Raw genomic sequence first — 15,207 nt, forward strand, 5'->3', positions numbered from 1 at the left:
AAGCAAGAACTTATTCAACAAGTTTACCCCCCCTGCTTTCTTCTTTTCGATGTGCGTTTTCGGACATGCGGAGGTTACTGGAACCGTGTTGGTGGATTTTGTTCCTGAAAATCACCAGTTCCGTGCTCCATTATGTGATGTGCTTCCCCGGTGAGTGCCGGCGGCCGAGGGCACGCAGCCCCGGCCCGCGCGCGCTGGGTATGCCGAGTTGTTGCCGGAGCGCGGAGCTTGGGCGCCAGTCCTAGAGACCCTGGAGAGGGTGGTGGGGGGCCGGGCTCCTCGGGGAGGAAAAGGGGCTCTGCTTCACTGGTTCTGGCGACGTTTGGCGGGACTGGTGGTCTGAGAGGGTGAAAGCAGGGGCCAGCCTGGTAGAAGGATTGTAAACCAGGGGTCCGCTCCAGCTCTGGTTTGGGGTGGGGGGGAGGCTCGGGAAGCTGGAGTCTGGAGAAAAGGGGACTTGCTTTGCTGATCCGGCGCCAATCGGGAGGCTAGTGTTGTAGGACGGTTGGCGAGACTAAGGCCGTGAGAAGGATGCTTCTGTGGGTTTTGGGGGGTCCTGGGTGCTTCCCTCGCTCCAGCGGGGATTGAAAGAGCTCTTAAAGGGAGCTCGTTTTGCAGTTCTCCGACCCCTTGGAAGCGCTGGTGTTCGGGGATAGTAGCTGGAGGCTGGCCGCGTAGCATTAGGGGAACAGCCCGCGTTCTGGTTCCAGGGGCCGGGGGCGCCTCTCCTTACCCCAGCTGGGTCTGGGGCGCGGGCTACGCCTCGGTGCTGGCGCGAGGCAGCTCTCTGGGCGTGGGGGCCTGGGCACAGTGGGAGGGCAGAGAGTAGGCTGTTAAGGGAGATCGGTTCTCTCGCGTCCCGCGACCCCCTTTCCTTGGCTGCTTTGCCTTGCTGGGCTGCCTGAGTCGGGGCGCAGGGGGCGGGTCGGCGTCTGGTTTGCGGTTCGCGCCGGGAGGATTTTTTCCCTGGCTCGCACGCCCTGCCTACCTTCATCTTTGCCCTTTTGCAGGCTGTTCGCGGCTGACAGACCCAGACCCGCTCCTTTCTGGCCAGGTTAAGACAGGAACAATATTGGCCACTGGTGACAATAATAAATCACTGCACGTAACGGTGTGCAGCTCGGCGACCCTCCACTTCCCGCAGCCGGCAGACACCCTTCCCGCTTCGGGAGGGCAGAGGCCAGCTGCCTTTCTTTCCCTTCTGGCTGGGCCCCCGTGCTGCATCCCCAAGCTCCCTCGAAGCTGTCCAGCTCCTTCCCTGGGGATGGAGGCCACGTCCTCTGCCCTAGCCTGGGGGAAAGAGTGGGGGAAAAGGAGGCGACTCTTCATTTTTCACTCCCCTGAGGACATAGAATCCCCCATTTTTTCTGCCTTCTCATCCACCAGTTCTTGGGTACTTGGAGGTGGGGGTTATCTGAATAAAAAAAAAAAAAAAAAAAAAAAAAAAAAAGGCTTGTGTCCTGATGTTTCTGCTTTCCCTGGCAACAGCCGCCTGTCCCAGGCAGTCAGAGCGCCAGGTTTTGGTGCAGAGGGTCCCGTAGCCCCTTTGTGCGCCCCAGAGCAGGGCGCGGGCGTCCTGGTTGCCCTCGGGGACCCTCTCCAGAGGGACTGGCTGCGAGTGCACCCTCTGCAGGCTCCGGGGTGGCCTTGAGGGACAGAGAGGCAAAACATTGTCTTTTTTTCAGCCCCCCCCTTTTTTCTCTTCAGTCTCCGGAGCTGCACTGAGCTCTTGCCACAGTCCAGAAACCCAGCCCTGAGGCTGAGCGAGGATGTATGTCCACAGTAACCTGGAGGCCTGGTATCTGCCCACCAAAGTCCTGCCTCCACGGGACTGGGGACCATGGGGCATTTCTCCTAAGAAAGAGCCACCCTTTCCCCTTTAAAGGCCACCGGTCAGTGTTTGTATTAGTCGTCTCCCCTTGCTAGGAGCTCCTTTGGCACCGACTTGGCGACTGAGTGGGTTCAGGTACACACAGGGGCTTTGTGAGGGCCACGCTTAAATAGGGGAAGGGGAAAGGCATCGGAGGGCAGCCTTGAGAAACCAATTCCCAGTGTCATTTCTGGCCTTCTTATTCGGTGATGGAGTTAATGTTCCCACCGTGATTTTCTTCTTTCTTTCTTTTTCTTCTTTTCTTTTTTTTCTTTTGGTGTCTAAGGAAGCTTGAAATCCAAAATGGGACTTGTCAGGGATGCTGCCTTGGTGGGGCTTGGACCACTTTCTTCTTCCCTATTTTATTTCTGTGCCCGTGATGCGAGATAAATAGTCTTCATCCTTGTCCGGGAGCCGAGGGGTGTAGGAAGGGAAGGGGCGGTGGTGGGAGGCATGGTTTGGAAAAGTACAGCCAGAAGAGTGTGTCGCGGCTTTTAGAACCAGGCAAAGTTAAAATGTCAGAGCCCTGAAAGACACCGGTTTTCGGTTTTCCGAGGGTGCCGCGACGCCGGTGGACCTCAGGGGGCGCCCCCGAGCCACTCATCGTGTTCCTGCCACCTCCACTGGTGGGCCTCCGCCACCTCCACGCAGCGGGGATGGGGCTCACCCGCCCAGGTTCGAGGCTGGGGGGCTGCGACGCCCCTGGGCGCCAGGAGGGGGCCACTGCTCTCCTCTTCAGCTCCTTGGACGTCTGAAATCGTGTGTGTGTGTGTGTGTGTGTGTGTGTGTGTGTGTGTGTAGTGCGGGGTGTCCAGAGTTCTCTGGGGGACTCCCGTGATACCTTTGAAGCATTTCAGTGTTTGACCAGAGGGATAAAAATGCTTCTGGTATTGGATTAGGGTCTTCTTTGTGAGATCTTAACCCAAATCCAGTTCGGGATTCAGGGTCTCTGTAGTTGAAGAAGGCTTTGAAAACAGCCCCAGCATAGGTCTTTCCCCAGGGGATCCGATTCAGCAAAGGGTGGCTTTTACTCTTTGAACAGCAGGGCAGGTGTGGAATCCACCTCCCCTTTAGTGCTTCAAGTGATGGCTTTCAAAGCGCAAAGCGGAAGGATTATCAAACCTGATATTGTGCATCTTGCATTCTTCTATATCTTTTTTCAAAAAAATTATTATAAAAAACATAAATACAGAAGACTATAATGGACCTCTATTATCTCTTACTGGGCTTCCACAATTGTCAACTCAGTCTGATTTCATCTATGCCCCCTTCGCACCCCACCCCACCCCACCCCGTCCAAATATTTTTTTCTTCTTCTCCTTTTTGGTGATTATAATTATACACAACAATGAGATTCTTGTTACATATTTGTACATGCACATAATATAACAGTTAATTTGGCTAATTTCATTCCCAAGTACCTCCCAGTTTCCTCTCTCTGGTCATGCTTCTTTACTCTGCCTGTCTCCGCTCATTATTTTAAAGCAAATCCTACTTACAATTCATTTAAATATCTGGTAGGGTATCTCCAGTCACAGGATGTTAAAATCATGTTACCTGGAAGGGTTAACCTTTTATCTCTTTTGCATTCTCCAGCTATTCAGCACAAACTCTTTTTAAAAATAGATTTCTCTCTTGGCCCTCCCAGTGAAACTTCTTTTTCATTCCAGTGTTTTGTACCATGATTCCTTTGCATCCAGGTGGCTGCGTTGGAAATACTTTGGTTGGACAAGCTCAGCTGTATAGCCTGATATATCAGAATTGGAAGATCCATGATTGATGTCCTGTGAATCTCAATTTCCCCTAAGCCATCTCGAGATTTCCTGCATTTGCATGTTTTTGCATGCTTTAGTCCTGATGGGTATCCCTCCTGGCCTTCTTAGTAGAAGGCAAAAGTAATATTTGGAAGTTGGCCATCTTACTCTCAGATACCCTGTGAGGGAATCACACAGGTTCTCCCTATCCCCCATGTCAAATATATCCTTGGAAGACTTTTTACCCAGTCTCTAAACTAGGTCTTTTTTTGACAATGTTTATGAAATAAGTTTTTTGATATTCCCTCCTAGACAGTGTTCATGGGAGAGGGTTGATGAAGCAGGAACATTAATACAAATAGGTGTTACAGGATCTTTTGAAATAGAGGGAGTAAGGGTCCCTGGAGGAAGAAAGGGTGTAGGAAAGGTTTGTTAGCATATGAATGGTGCTGTCCCATGGTGAATCTGAGAACAGGTCCCTGTTTTCACTGGACACAAATTATGTTGTTTACATGAAGCTGTCCAGGAAATGCTGACAATTTAATGCAACAACACAAAAAAACCTTCCAGATTTACTTTTCTTCTGAAAATCTCCTAAGATAAACATCGCACGTATGGGGTTATGATTGTGCACCAATTCCTTGCTGTTCATGTAATATCATTGTAAATGCCCTAATGTGATCATTATTACTTGTTCTCTTTTCCTATCTCTCCGCTCCCTTTTTTTTTTTCTTTTGGCAACTTCTTACCCAAAAAAAGAGTCTAGGCATTGGAATTGATCTGATCTGGGTTAAGCACTGGTAGCAAGTAGGTTGTTTTTACAGTTAGCCTTTGACTGTGAAAGGTGGTGGTGTTTGCTTTTCTTTTTTTGGTAATACTATGGATTGAACCCAGGGATGCTTAACCACTGAGCCACATCCCCATCCCTATTTTTTTTTTTTTTTTAAATTTTGAGACAGGGTCTTGCTAAGTCACTGGGATCTTGCTAAGTCACTTGCTAAGTCATCAAACTTGCAATCCTCCTTTCTTAGCCTCCCAAGCCCTTGGGATTATAGGCATGCACAACCACTCTGTGTGGTGGTGGTTTTTAATCTAATTTGCATCCAGTGTTTTACTAGCAGTATGTGGGGCTATGCATGTTGTTTCTAAGCAGGTTGAAGATTGTGAGTGTGTATTTGGAATCTGGAGATTACGATTGACCCTTTATCCTGGGGGCACATTTTTCTAGAGGTCATATTTTATAAAGAGGAAAACTGGGAACATTTGAAGTTCCCTCAACAGTATTTAATGCCCTTCAGTAAGTCCTTGGTACACCTTGGTTACAGGTTGGCTGCTATCAGATGATGAGTGAGAATCCCTTGCACTGTGTTCTTGGCTGCGCCTGTGTAGGGAATAAAATCTAATAATGTAGTGGAAGCCAAGAAAGAGGGTCCCAATTCTGAATTCTCCACCAGGGCTCAATCTGGGTCAAGCCAGCAGCCACTGCTGAGGTAGAGGGAGGGGCTCAGGCAAGTGAGAAATGTTCTGAGACTGTGAGACCTTCTTGTGGAATTTGGCAACTGTCACTGAATATGTCCCAGAACAATGTGGCCTGGGCACATATTAGGCCAAAGTTGTCTGTGCATGCTTTTGGCCCTTGGTAAATATTTGCAAAAGATTAAAAGATCAAGTACCTCTATTTCCCTGTCTGAGGAATGGGGCGACCTTCTTGCCTGCAAAGAGCCAAATAAGTGCAGGGACTATGAGAATGTTCTTTGCATTTAGGAAAAAAGATGATAGGCTACTGACTTTGCTTTGACTTATTTTAATGCTGTTTATGTTAAGTTGTAACAAACAAAACAAAACAATAGTGACCCCAAGGCTGGGGGCTTGGCTCAATGGTAGAGTTGCTTAGCATGAGGCCCTTTGTTTGATCCCCAGCATCACAAGCATGCACGTGGGCACACATACAGTCCTTCTAAAAATGATGTGTTTCACCACTCTGTGTTTACTTCCCCCTGTTTTTATTTTCCCCTTACAATGCTCCTGTCTCAAATTTCCAGAGCCAACGAATTGTTAATCTCTTAGAAGAATAAAAATCTGGAAGTAACTCCGGTGAATTTCACTTGGAGGGAAGTCCATGATTCCAGGAATGTCTAGCAGGTGATTCACACTTGACCCCTATTCTGAGAAGGATGGCCAGCTCTGTAAGCAGTGGCTGTGCAAGATGGTTGGGTTTAGCTAGAGGATGCCATGAACAATATTCCCGTTTAGGGACACCTGTAATTGGAGGGGCCATTTTACTTGGTGTCATATGTAATAAAATGTTTAGTGTTTCAGACAGAATAAAAAATCAATGGGAAATGGCTTACTAGGTCTGTGTGGGCTTGTGGTTTTGATGGGCACTTGATATGACTAACATTTAAAAAACATTTTAACAAGTGTTCTTTAGACTGGGTAATGGGCATCAGGTTCTCTCTACGCAGTGCTCTGTTTTGGAAGCTCAAATTGGGCGGTGTTTCTGTTATCCTTCGGGTTGGTCCTGTGGGAGGCGATTCACACCAGGAATGAGAACTTTGGTATGTGTTGGCCAGTTTAGAAGAGTCTTGGCCAGCACAGAGCAAGAAGAAATCCTGTAGTAGTTTGGAACTTGTTAATGCTTTTAACTTTTTCTAAATCAGGTTCCCATGGAGAATTGTATGGAATATTAGAGGACTAAGAATTTGGGCCTTTGGAACCAGCTTGCTTCTGTCCTAACTAGCTCTGTCACCTTAGACAAGTTACCTAACATCTCTGTGCCTCTCTTTTTTGTTTTCCATTTTGTGAAATGAGATGGTGATCGTATCCTGACTCCTCAGATCATTATGCGACTGGAATGAAAATTCATGTTAAGGACTTATCATTTATAAGTATCATACTTATCATTACATGATAAATAGTGAGTCTCAATACATTCACCATTTTCATGTGTATGAAAGAGATTTGAATAGGAGCGTATGGAGAGAGGAGAACGGAGCCAAAGACCATGTAGGTATAAACACATTTGGTTTTTTTTATTTGTATAATGTACATATAATGGGGTTTTGTGCCTGGCCTTGCTACTGGGGTTGGGAAAGAAGGACTGGCTGGAGATCATCCCAGATCAAATTAATAAAACTGTTAAATTTGGAGGTTGAAGAGATGAGATCGTCTCCACGAGGTGTAAGGTACTGCCTCGTCCCTCCTTGTCCACAGTGCAAAGAGCGTCTCTGCCTTTTCTGTTTCCAATGGGAAAATTGCTTCCCGAAGGCTGAAAATGCTCCATGTGCGTCTCCCAGGTTCCCTGCAGGAAGAATGCCTTGGTGCTGGCTCCTCTTCTGTGGACCTGTGCTCTGTTGCTGGCATTCTGGGGTTTTAATTTGGTGCCACTGATGGGAAGCAAACAGTACTATTGACTGGCTGCTCTCCCTTTGCGCCTGGGTGACCCTGGAATAACACATAGTGTCCCTGTGTCCCTGTTTTCACAGATCCAGACCTGCCAAGGGGTCGAGAGGGAACCCCCAGACCCAGGTGCGGCCCCTGTCCTCTGATCACTTTTATTTTTTTCTTTCAGACTGAAATCAGCCTGATGGTTTTCTGGCCAAACAACAAAATGTGATTTTTAAACTACTCGGTTTAGCTATTTTTGGGGTGTAGCAAAGTGACACAGTTGGCTGCTGAAATCTAGCAACTGAAAAGGGAGGAATGAAAGCATAGTTCATGGAATATGTAACACTTCCATGGAAGAAAATAGGACAACTGGTCTTATTTTTGGGTCTGTGATACTATCTTTCTAACAAGGCGAGCGGGAGCGGTTGTTGTATAATGTAGCGGGTTTGCTTTTGAGGAATTCATATCAGTTACTCTGTGAATCAAAGAGCTGAGTTCTCATGCTGCTGCCGCCTCCCGAATTCCTCGGCACACTTCAATCAGATAAACTCATTAATTTGGAATAATTTGGGTAGGGGGCGTGCAGCCAGAAGCCATTTACCAAGCAGAGTCTTGATGAGTAGGGAACATGCTGTTGATGTCAAGATTGTCTTTAAAACTTTTTCAAAATTCTTAGGAGGGTCTGTTATGTATTCATAGTCCTGTCCATTTAAAAAAATAATACCCCTTAGCTGGGTGCAAACCTGTAATCCTAGCAGCTTGGGAGGCTGAGGCAGGAGGATCAAGAGTTCAAAGCAATTTAGGGAGGCCCTAAGTAACTCAGCGAGACTCTGTCTCTAAATAAAACATAAAAAGGACGGGGGTGTGACTCAGTGGTTAAGCATCCCTGGGATCATTCCTCGGTACCAAAAATAAATAAATAAATAGATAATAATACCCCCTTTTCTGAAGTGTTGCCATTTGGGTACTATGGAGGCTCAGGGCTGGCGGCTGTTCTTAGTGCTGGCACTGGGTGGCAACACTGCCTTCGGCAAGTGACCCAACATCTCTTGGAAGTGGGATTGGGTGGTGCTGAGGGTCTGGGAATTCCAGGTATATATACCTTTTATTTAGAAACCATACCAAGTCCTCACACACTGAGGCTGGACTTCTAGGTCCATTGTAGCAGTTGCCTTGGACAAACACACCTCAGCTTTTTCATCTCTAAAATGGGTGCAGTGGTTATGATAGCCCATACTCACTGAGCATGTGCACCATCTAGACCCTGTGCCTGGGTTTTTTATATGCCTTTAATTCTCTTTGGAAGTAGAAACCATGCCTATTGCCACTTTGGAATGAGCAAACTTGAGCAGGGGAAAGTTTTCACTCATCTGAGGTCACCTGGGCAGTTAGTGGGGGTGGCTATAGTAGGTTTCTCTAATCATCTCTTAGGATTATTTTGGTTTTCAGAGCAGTTGCTGTTTGCAGGCAGTTTCCAGTTTTTCCTAATTGCACAGGAGAGACAATTAAAAGACCCAGTTTTACACCTTCTCCTATATTATTTTTCCTATGTAAGTCAGTCCCCTAAATGCTGGGTGGAATAAAGGTGTCTTCCTGTATTTGCTATAATTAAATAAGGAAGTAATGCAATTAGCATAGGATTTTATTTGGTTACATCAAAGGGACGACCTTTTAGCAAATTACTTGAGCTTCTGAATAAGCAGATAATAACTGTAGATAGAGTGAATTTGTTGGTGGTGAGGTTTTTTTTTTTTTTTTTTTTGACTCCTCTTAAGAATAATTGAAATCGATTTGATTTGTCGTTTGAGAACTACTGTTTGGGGACATTGACTATAGTTACTTGGTAATAATGTGGTATTTTTATTATCCCGTATATCATCTGAGTGCGGGCTATAGGCTCTGAATCATGTGTGACTTCAGGCACAGGTCTGAGGGAGCTGGACTTGAACTTGGCAAGAGATGGTTTGGATTTTGGATTTTTTTCCTCTGGAGTTTTGTCAAAGTGGCTGGCTAGGCAGCTGTGGGAGCATGTGAAGGGTTTTGATTACTTTGGGGATGTTTTCTTCACCCTTAACTAAATAGCTTCTAAAATTCTTTTGGAATTTTAGAGATTATGGACCCTATGCTCAGTAGTTTGGCAGGGTTGTGGCCCTTTTGCAATGTGCAAGTCAGGTGCCTGGTGCTTATTGTGATTTGTGAGGTGCACTTCCTGTTCCTTTTTCCTGTGAGTTTGCTTCCTACAGAGCTAAGATCCCTTCCATTATCTTGCTAACCTTGCTACCTCCAGGAAAGCCAGATGTTTTATAAATCCCAAAGGGAAGAGAATATTGCCTCCACTTTTGTCTATAGGTTGTACAGTTTCAAGAGGGTACCATTGAGCTGAGCAGGTGTTGCACTCTGGTAATCCCTGCAGCTCAGGAGCCCTGAGGATCTCAAGTTCAAGGTCAGCCTCAGCAATTTAATGAGCCCCTGGGCAACTTAGCAAGACCCTGTCTTAAAATGAAAACTAAAAAAATGGGCTGGGAATGTGGCTCAGTGGTTAAGCGCCCCTGGGTTCAATGCGTGATACAAAAAAAATTTTAAAAAGGGGAAAAACAGAATATCTCCAGGGAGTAGCAACAAGATGGTGGGCAGATTCTAGTTAATGGAATGCTGTAAGTTTCCCTACCCCCAGAAACTCATTTATTCAGCAGATATTTATTGAGCACCTATGGGCCAGGAGTAGTGATAGAGTGGTAAACAAGAAGGACTTCATATCTGCTTTCGTAGGGCTGAGGATCTAGCTTAGTTTTTAGAGTGCTTGCCTAGCATGCACAAGACCCTGGGTTCAATTCCCGGTCCCACAAAAAATAATAATAATAAACGGCATCTACTTTTCGTATCTGCTTTCGTGGCATTTAATTACGGTAGTGAATAGCAAAGCCATTCCAGGGTATAATAGTAAGAGTTTGTAATCCAGGGACCTGACCCTGATTGGGGATCAGAGCTCTTGGTCTTTGAGGCTATAAATAAGCAGGAGGTGTTTGGGTTGGTGACATGAATGAGCTAATGTGGGTGAAAAAGCACCAAGTCAACTTCAGAGGGTTAGTTGTGAAAAAGGAGAAGGTGGATTGGAGTGGTGGCACACACCTATAATCCCAGTGGCCCAGGAGGCTGAGGCAGGTGGATTGTGAGTTCAAACCCAGCCTCAGCAAAAGTCAGGCACTAAGAAAGTCACTGAGACTCTGTCTCTAAATAAAACATAAAAAAGGGCTGGGATTGTGTCTCAGAGGTAAAATACCCTTGGGTTCAATCCTTGTTACTGAAAAATACATACATATGTACATACATACATAAAACGAAAGGAGTAGGTGACAGTGTGCCCTAAATGTCAGCAGAAGTGCAGATCAAAGGCAATGACATCAGACAGAGATCAGGTTTACAAACTGATGCTGTTAGTAGGAGTTCAGGGACTCCCAAGTTTGCCGAGTAGGGATACAAGAAAAATGCTGCTGTCAAGACCTGGAGATGAGGCATCAAGTCCCATTAGCATGACCACTCCTGCCACTGAGGACTTATCGCCCACGATAACTTCCCATGATAACTCCTGCCACAGGGTTGGTATTCTAAAAAGACTCATGGGGGTAAAGTGGACAGTATTTTATTTTATTTTTTGGTACCAGGGATTGAACCCAGAGGTGCTTATACACTGAGCCACATCCCCAGCCCTTGTTTAATATTTTATTTTGAGACACTAGTCTCGCTGAGTTGCTTAGGGCCTCGTTAACTTTCTGAGGCTGGCTTTGAACTCGTGATCCTCCTGCCTCGGCCTCCCCGAGCTGCTGGAATTACAGGTGCACCATTGAGCCTGGCAAGTGGACAGTATTTAAATTAGGTGTTCTAAAGTAACCAAGGGGGGAAAATTGGACACTCATTTCCGTCAGGTGTCATAAGATAATCAATGGGAGCAAACGGAGTAAGGTCTTCTATCAGGTCTCTATAGGGAAGAGAATGCCTCACAGCTCAGCATACGAAGTACCAATTTCCAGACATGGGGCCTTGAGCCTCTCTCTTGCTGGTCCCACTCTGCTATACCTTTTGGAGTGCTATTTCTACCTTTGCCTTCAACTGATCTGTACTTTGCTATTATTTCTGTGTGTCTTGCTCCGTTCTTTGTTCAGGACACCAAGGACCCGGATCCCAGCTGCACACCCCAAAGATAACAGCGCTGCTACAGAAGTCCAGCAGGGGTCAGTCTGAGTTTTTTTTACATTAAAACAAGATAATAATACCTGATTCAGGAAACATGACTACATGTGTAATACCCTTCAGTAACACTATCCCAGGATTGCTTGGTTTTGTGTTTTTTAAATGAACATTCAGCCTTATTTCTTCAAAACTCCAGATTAATAAAACCAGAGGTTCGTGCATGCCAATGAAGTTACCGGATGACTTTAAAAAAAAAAAAAAAAAAAACGGGCTGGAGATGTAGCTCAGGGGTTGAGCATTTGAGCATTCCTGGTTCCATCCCAGTACTAAAATAAAACAACAACAACAAAAAAATCTAATGGTTGGGGTGGTGAGGAAGGAATCTCTCTAAAATGAGAAATCAAGGCTAGTTCTGGATTTTTTTGGTCTCAATGTAGAAGAGAGAAGTGGAGAGAGGACAGTTATTTCGATGATCTGGATTTCGGTAGAGGGCATTTAGCCAACAGATGCTCTGTTTGGTCAGACTGGATTTAAATAAAAGAGAAAAAAATGGAGCCTTTCACATTCATGCCTTAGAGTGTCTTCCAAGAACCTCCCATGTGCCAGGTGCTGTTCTGTGCACTGGTAAGACAATGGTGACCAAAACAGATGGAACCTCCTGCCCTCGTGGGAGATTCCCATAAAAGGCTAGGTTACTTTGGAAAAATCGGGAGTTAGGCAGCCTCCTCGTTGGTTGGCAACGTCGCTAAGCCAGAATTAAATAGCCGCTGCCCCTTGGGATGGGGCGCGCACCTGGCCTGCAGCGGTTATTTACAACAGTAGCTGATCCCTGGAGGTGTTGGCTGCCCTTGGATAGGTGATTACTACCTGAGAGATAGGTTTTTTTTTTAAATGCTTGTTTAGGGTTTATACTGCCTGGATTGGATGCATGTATGTGCACAGGCACTAGTGTAAGCACACATGGATTGTTGACTGTCAGTCAATGGGATTTTTTGCTGTCAATCTAGCCTATGAAGCTGAAGCTCAGCTGGGCTAGTTGGGTCCTTTTTTTGGCTCTGCAAATGGCCTGCTGCTTGCATGTTTCACAGTCACATGTTGACATCTGTTGATGATCTAAATAACTGTTGGCTTGATCAATGAAAAAGAAGTGATTCAAATACTCTCTCCTTTGATGGAAGAATTGGCTCTCTTGGGACTTTCTTGTTAACAAAGTATGCAAGATGGGGATGATGTGGGGTGTTTTAGTCAGGTTTTTGTTGCTGGGACCCAATGATCTGATGAGAACAATGTACAGGAGGAAAAGTTTACTTTGGTTCATGGTTTCAGAGGTTCGGTTCATGGTTGGCTGACTCTTTAACTCTGGGCCAAAGGTGAAAATCAGCTCAGGATGTGACAACAGGAAGCAGAAGAGCACTGTGCTCACCAGGGACCAGATGTAAACCTCAAAGGCACGCCCCCAGTGGCCTACCTCCTCCAGCCACACCTTACCTGCCTCCAGTTTCTGCCCAGTTAATCCATGCCAGTGGATTAATCCACCGGTTAAGACTCAGAGCCTAATCATTTCAATTCTGAAAATTCTTGCATGAGTTTTTGGGGGACACTATATTTCTAAACCATGACATGGGCCAATAAAGGAGGCCAGTGATCAATACGGTATAATTGAAATAGATCAGTATTGGAGATGCTGTATTAGTGGGTCCCTTGCCACTTAAATTTTTGCACCCCTAATTTTTGTAGACGGATTTCTAATAAGTGATAGAAGTGTCACATACTTTAAATTTTCCAACACAACCTATGAAAGCCTGTGGTTTGTATTGAGTAGAGTTGCCCGCTTGTGACTTGGACAGACAGAAGACTTGAGGGAATGGATTCCCCATTTATGACTCCACGCCTGATTAGATGGTTGGTGAGGACAGGCCCACGTCCCTTCTCCCATCTGTTGTATCCTCAGTGTCCAGGTGGCAGTAGTCACATTTGAGGACTGACAGGATGAGTAGCATCATGGTCTCCAAAAGGACCACAGGACATTTTACAAGACACTGATAATCATTGCATGTTGTTCCCAGACATCTCACATTTGTGTATCGTGTCCTTTTAGAGAGATGATGATGTCAGAGGTGGACGTCTTCCTTAAGAGAATTTGGAGGGTAGATGTTGTCTTTCAAAACGGAAAAGCTCAATTTGCACCTCGGTGGCCAGCCAGCAAGGTTGTCTATTGCTGATGACAGGCTGTATTCTAGTTCAAGGTCAGGGTTGTGGGCTGGATGGTTGCTGTGGTAGCAAACCTCACCTCTCTTCTGGAATAGCTTAGGCTACATTCTCTTCTTCTGGTGGTCATTATGTCACAAACGGCCTTGGCTTTAATATTACCTAGAAGCAGCACTCTCATTTCTGCTTTGGTTGTTCTAGAAACAGGATGGTGAGGTATGTAGAGGGCAGCAGAGCCTGCTGCAGCTGACCAGATGGCGGGAAGATGCATGTTCATCGGTTGCTTAGAGATAGCTCTGATCTAGGAGAAGGACACTACAACTGACCATTTTTGCTTGGGTGACAAGTACTGACTGGCCTACCCACCTTGGCTAGTGCCCTCAGTTAGATACACATTGGCCTGTGCGGCAGGCTGATTCCAAATGTGTTTGGGCAGAAACACATTTCTAGGAAATTGGCTAGTCCATGCCTGGCCTATTTTATTCTTGATCCAGCTAGATTTTTTTTTTTTTCCTTTTTCTTGCATGAGTGTAAAGATGTGAGTGGAGGGTGTGGACTATCCCTTGACAGTTTTAGGCATCAGTCCATCATTTTTCAACTGGTCAACTTTAGAAGAAACTGCTGAAATTATTTCACGTGATAGGAGTTGGGTCAGTCTGGCATTAGAATTCTTTTTGAACTTTAAAAAAAAATTTTTTTTAATTGTAGACAGAAACACTACCTTTATTTATTTATTTATTTTTCTATGGTGCTGAGGATGGAACCCAGTGCCTCACACATATTAGGCAAGCGCTCCAACACTGAGCTACAACTGCAATTCTTAAACATTTTTAATGCTTTCAAGAAGAGTAACTTTTTAGCTGCTATTGCTTTTAATTTTTTAATTTTTCAATTTCCTTGGTATTGGAGATTGAACCCGGGGGTATTTTACCATTGAGCCACATCTCCAGCCTTTTTTCTTTTTTTTTAAATTTTATTTTGAGACAGGGTCTCACTTAGTTGTTGAGGCTGGCCTCAAACTTGTGATCCTCCTGCATCAGCCTCCTGAATCACTGGGATTACAGGTGTGTGCCACCATGCCTGGCTGTACTTTATTAACTTTTGTCTAGTTACTTAGCCTATTTGGTTTCCTCATTTGTAAACTCATAATGTTAGGTTCAAACTCTTAGGCTCCTTGTGAAGATGAAATGAGATTTGTGGGCAAATCATCAGAAAAGCATTGGGGATACAGAACCTTATAAATTGTACCTGTTTTTAATAGCTGTTTTCAAGATATAGGCAACAAATATTTGCATAAACACGCTCTTAATGAATGCTATGCAATGCCACGAAGAGTCGAGGAGGCTGAAGCTCAGTGAGAGTGGGCAGCCCACAGATATTGAAGTGGCAGAACCAGGTTGGAACTGGCTCGCTGGATGCTGTCATGCTTCTTCTGTGTTAAGAGAGCTGATGGAAGATGAATTTAAGGCCCCCATGGCTACTCAGGAACATTTTTTATTGACTGCAATTTAGCAGAGATGACTCTTGTGGGGCTCATTTCCCTTGCTGTAACAAAATACCTGAGATAATCAACTTAAAAGAAGAAATGTTTATTTTGGCTCAGTCCATGCTGGTTTGGATCTGTGGCAAGGCATTCCATCATGGTGGGAGCAGAGAGTGCAGGAAGTGTGTTCACCTTTGAGTGTTTGAGAAGTCACTTCCTAAAGGTTGAACCACCTCCTCAAGGTCCTACCACAGGATGGTGATCAAACCTTTAACCCATGGGCCTTTGGAAGACACCTTAAATCCAAACTGTAACAG

The 15,207-nt window shown here is 45.4% G+C and overlaps 1 protein-coding gene across 2 annotated transcripts in view; it reads left to right on the plus strand.

Annotated features, from left to right (window-relative positions):
• Nucleotides 1-6: 6 nt before the first annotated feature.
• Nucleotides 7-15,207, plus strand: part of Ptprg (protein tyrosine phosphatase receptor type G) — a 708,054-nt gene continuing 692,853 nt past the window's right edge. For both annotated transcript variants that reach the window (XM_048801208.1, XM_015494493.2), the window contains exon 1: nt 7-150. In XM_048801208.1, coding sequence (XP_048657165.1) covers nt 66-150 — 85 coding nt within the window. In that variant the 5' untranslated portion in view covers nt 7-65. The remainder of the gene's footprint in view (nt 151-15,207) is intronic.

This window comes from Marmota marmota, unplaced genomic scaffold, assembly GCF_001458135.2.
Source record: "Marmota marmota marmota unplaced genomic scaffold, marMar, whole genome shotgun sequence".
NCBI lineage: Eukaryota > Metazoa > Chordata > Mammalia > Rodentia > Sciuridae > Marmota > Marmota marmota.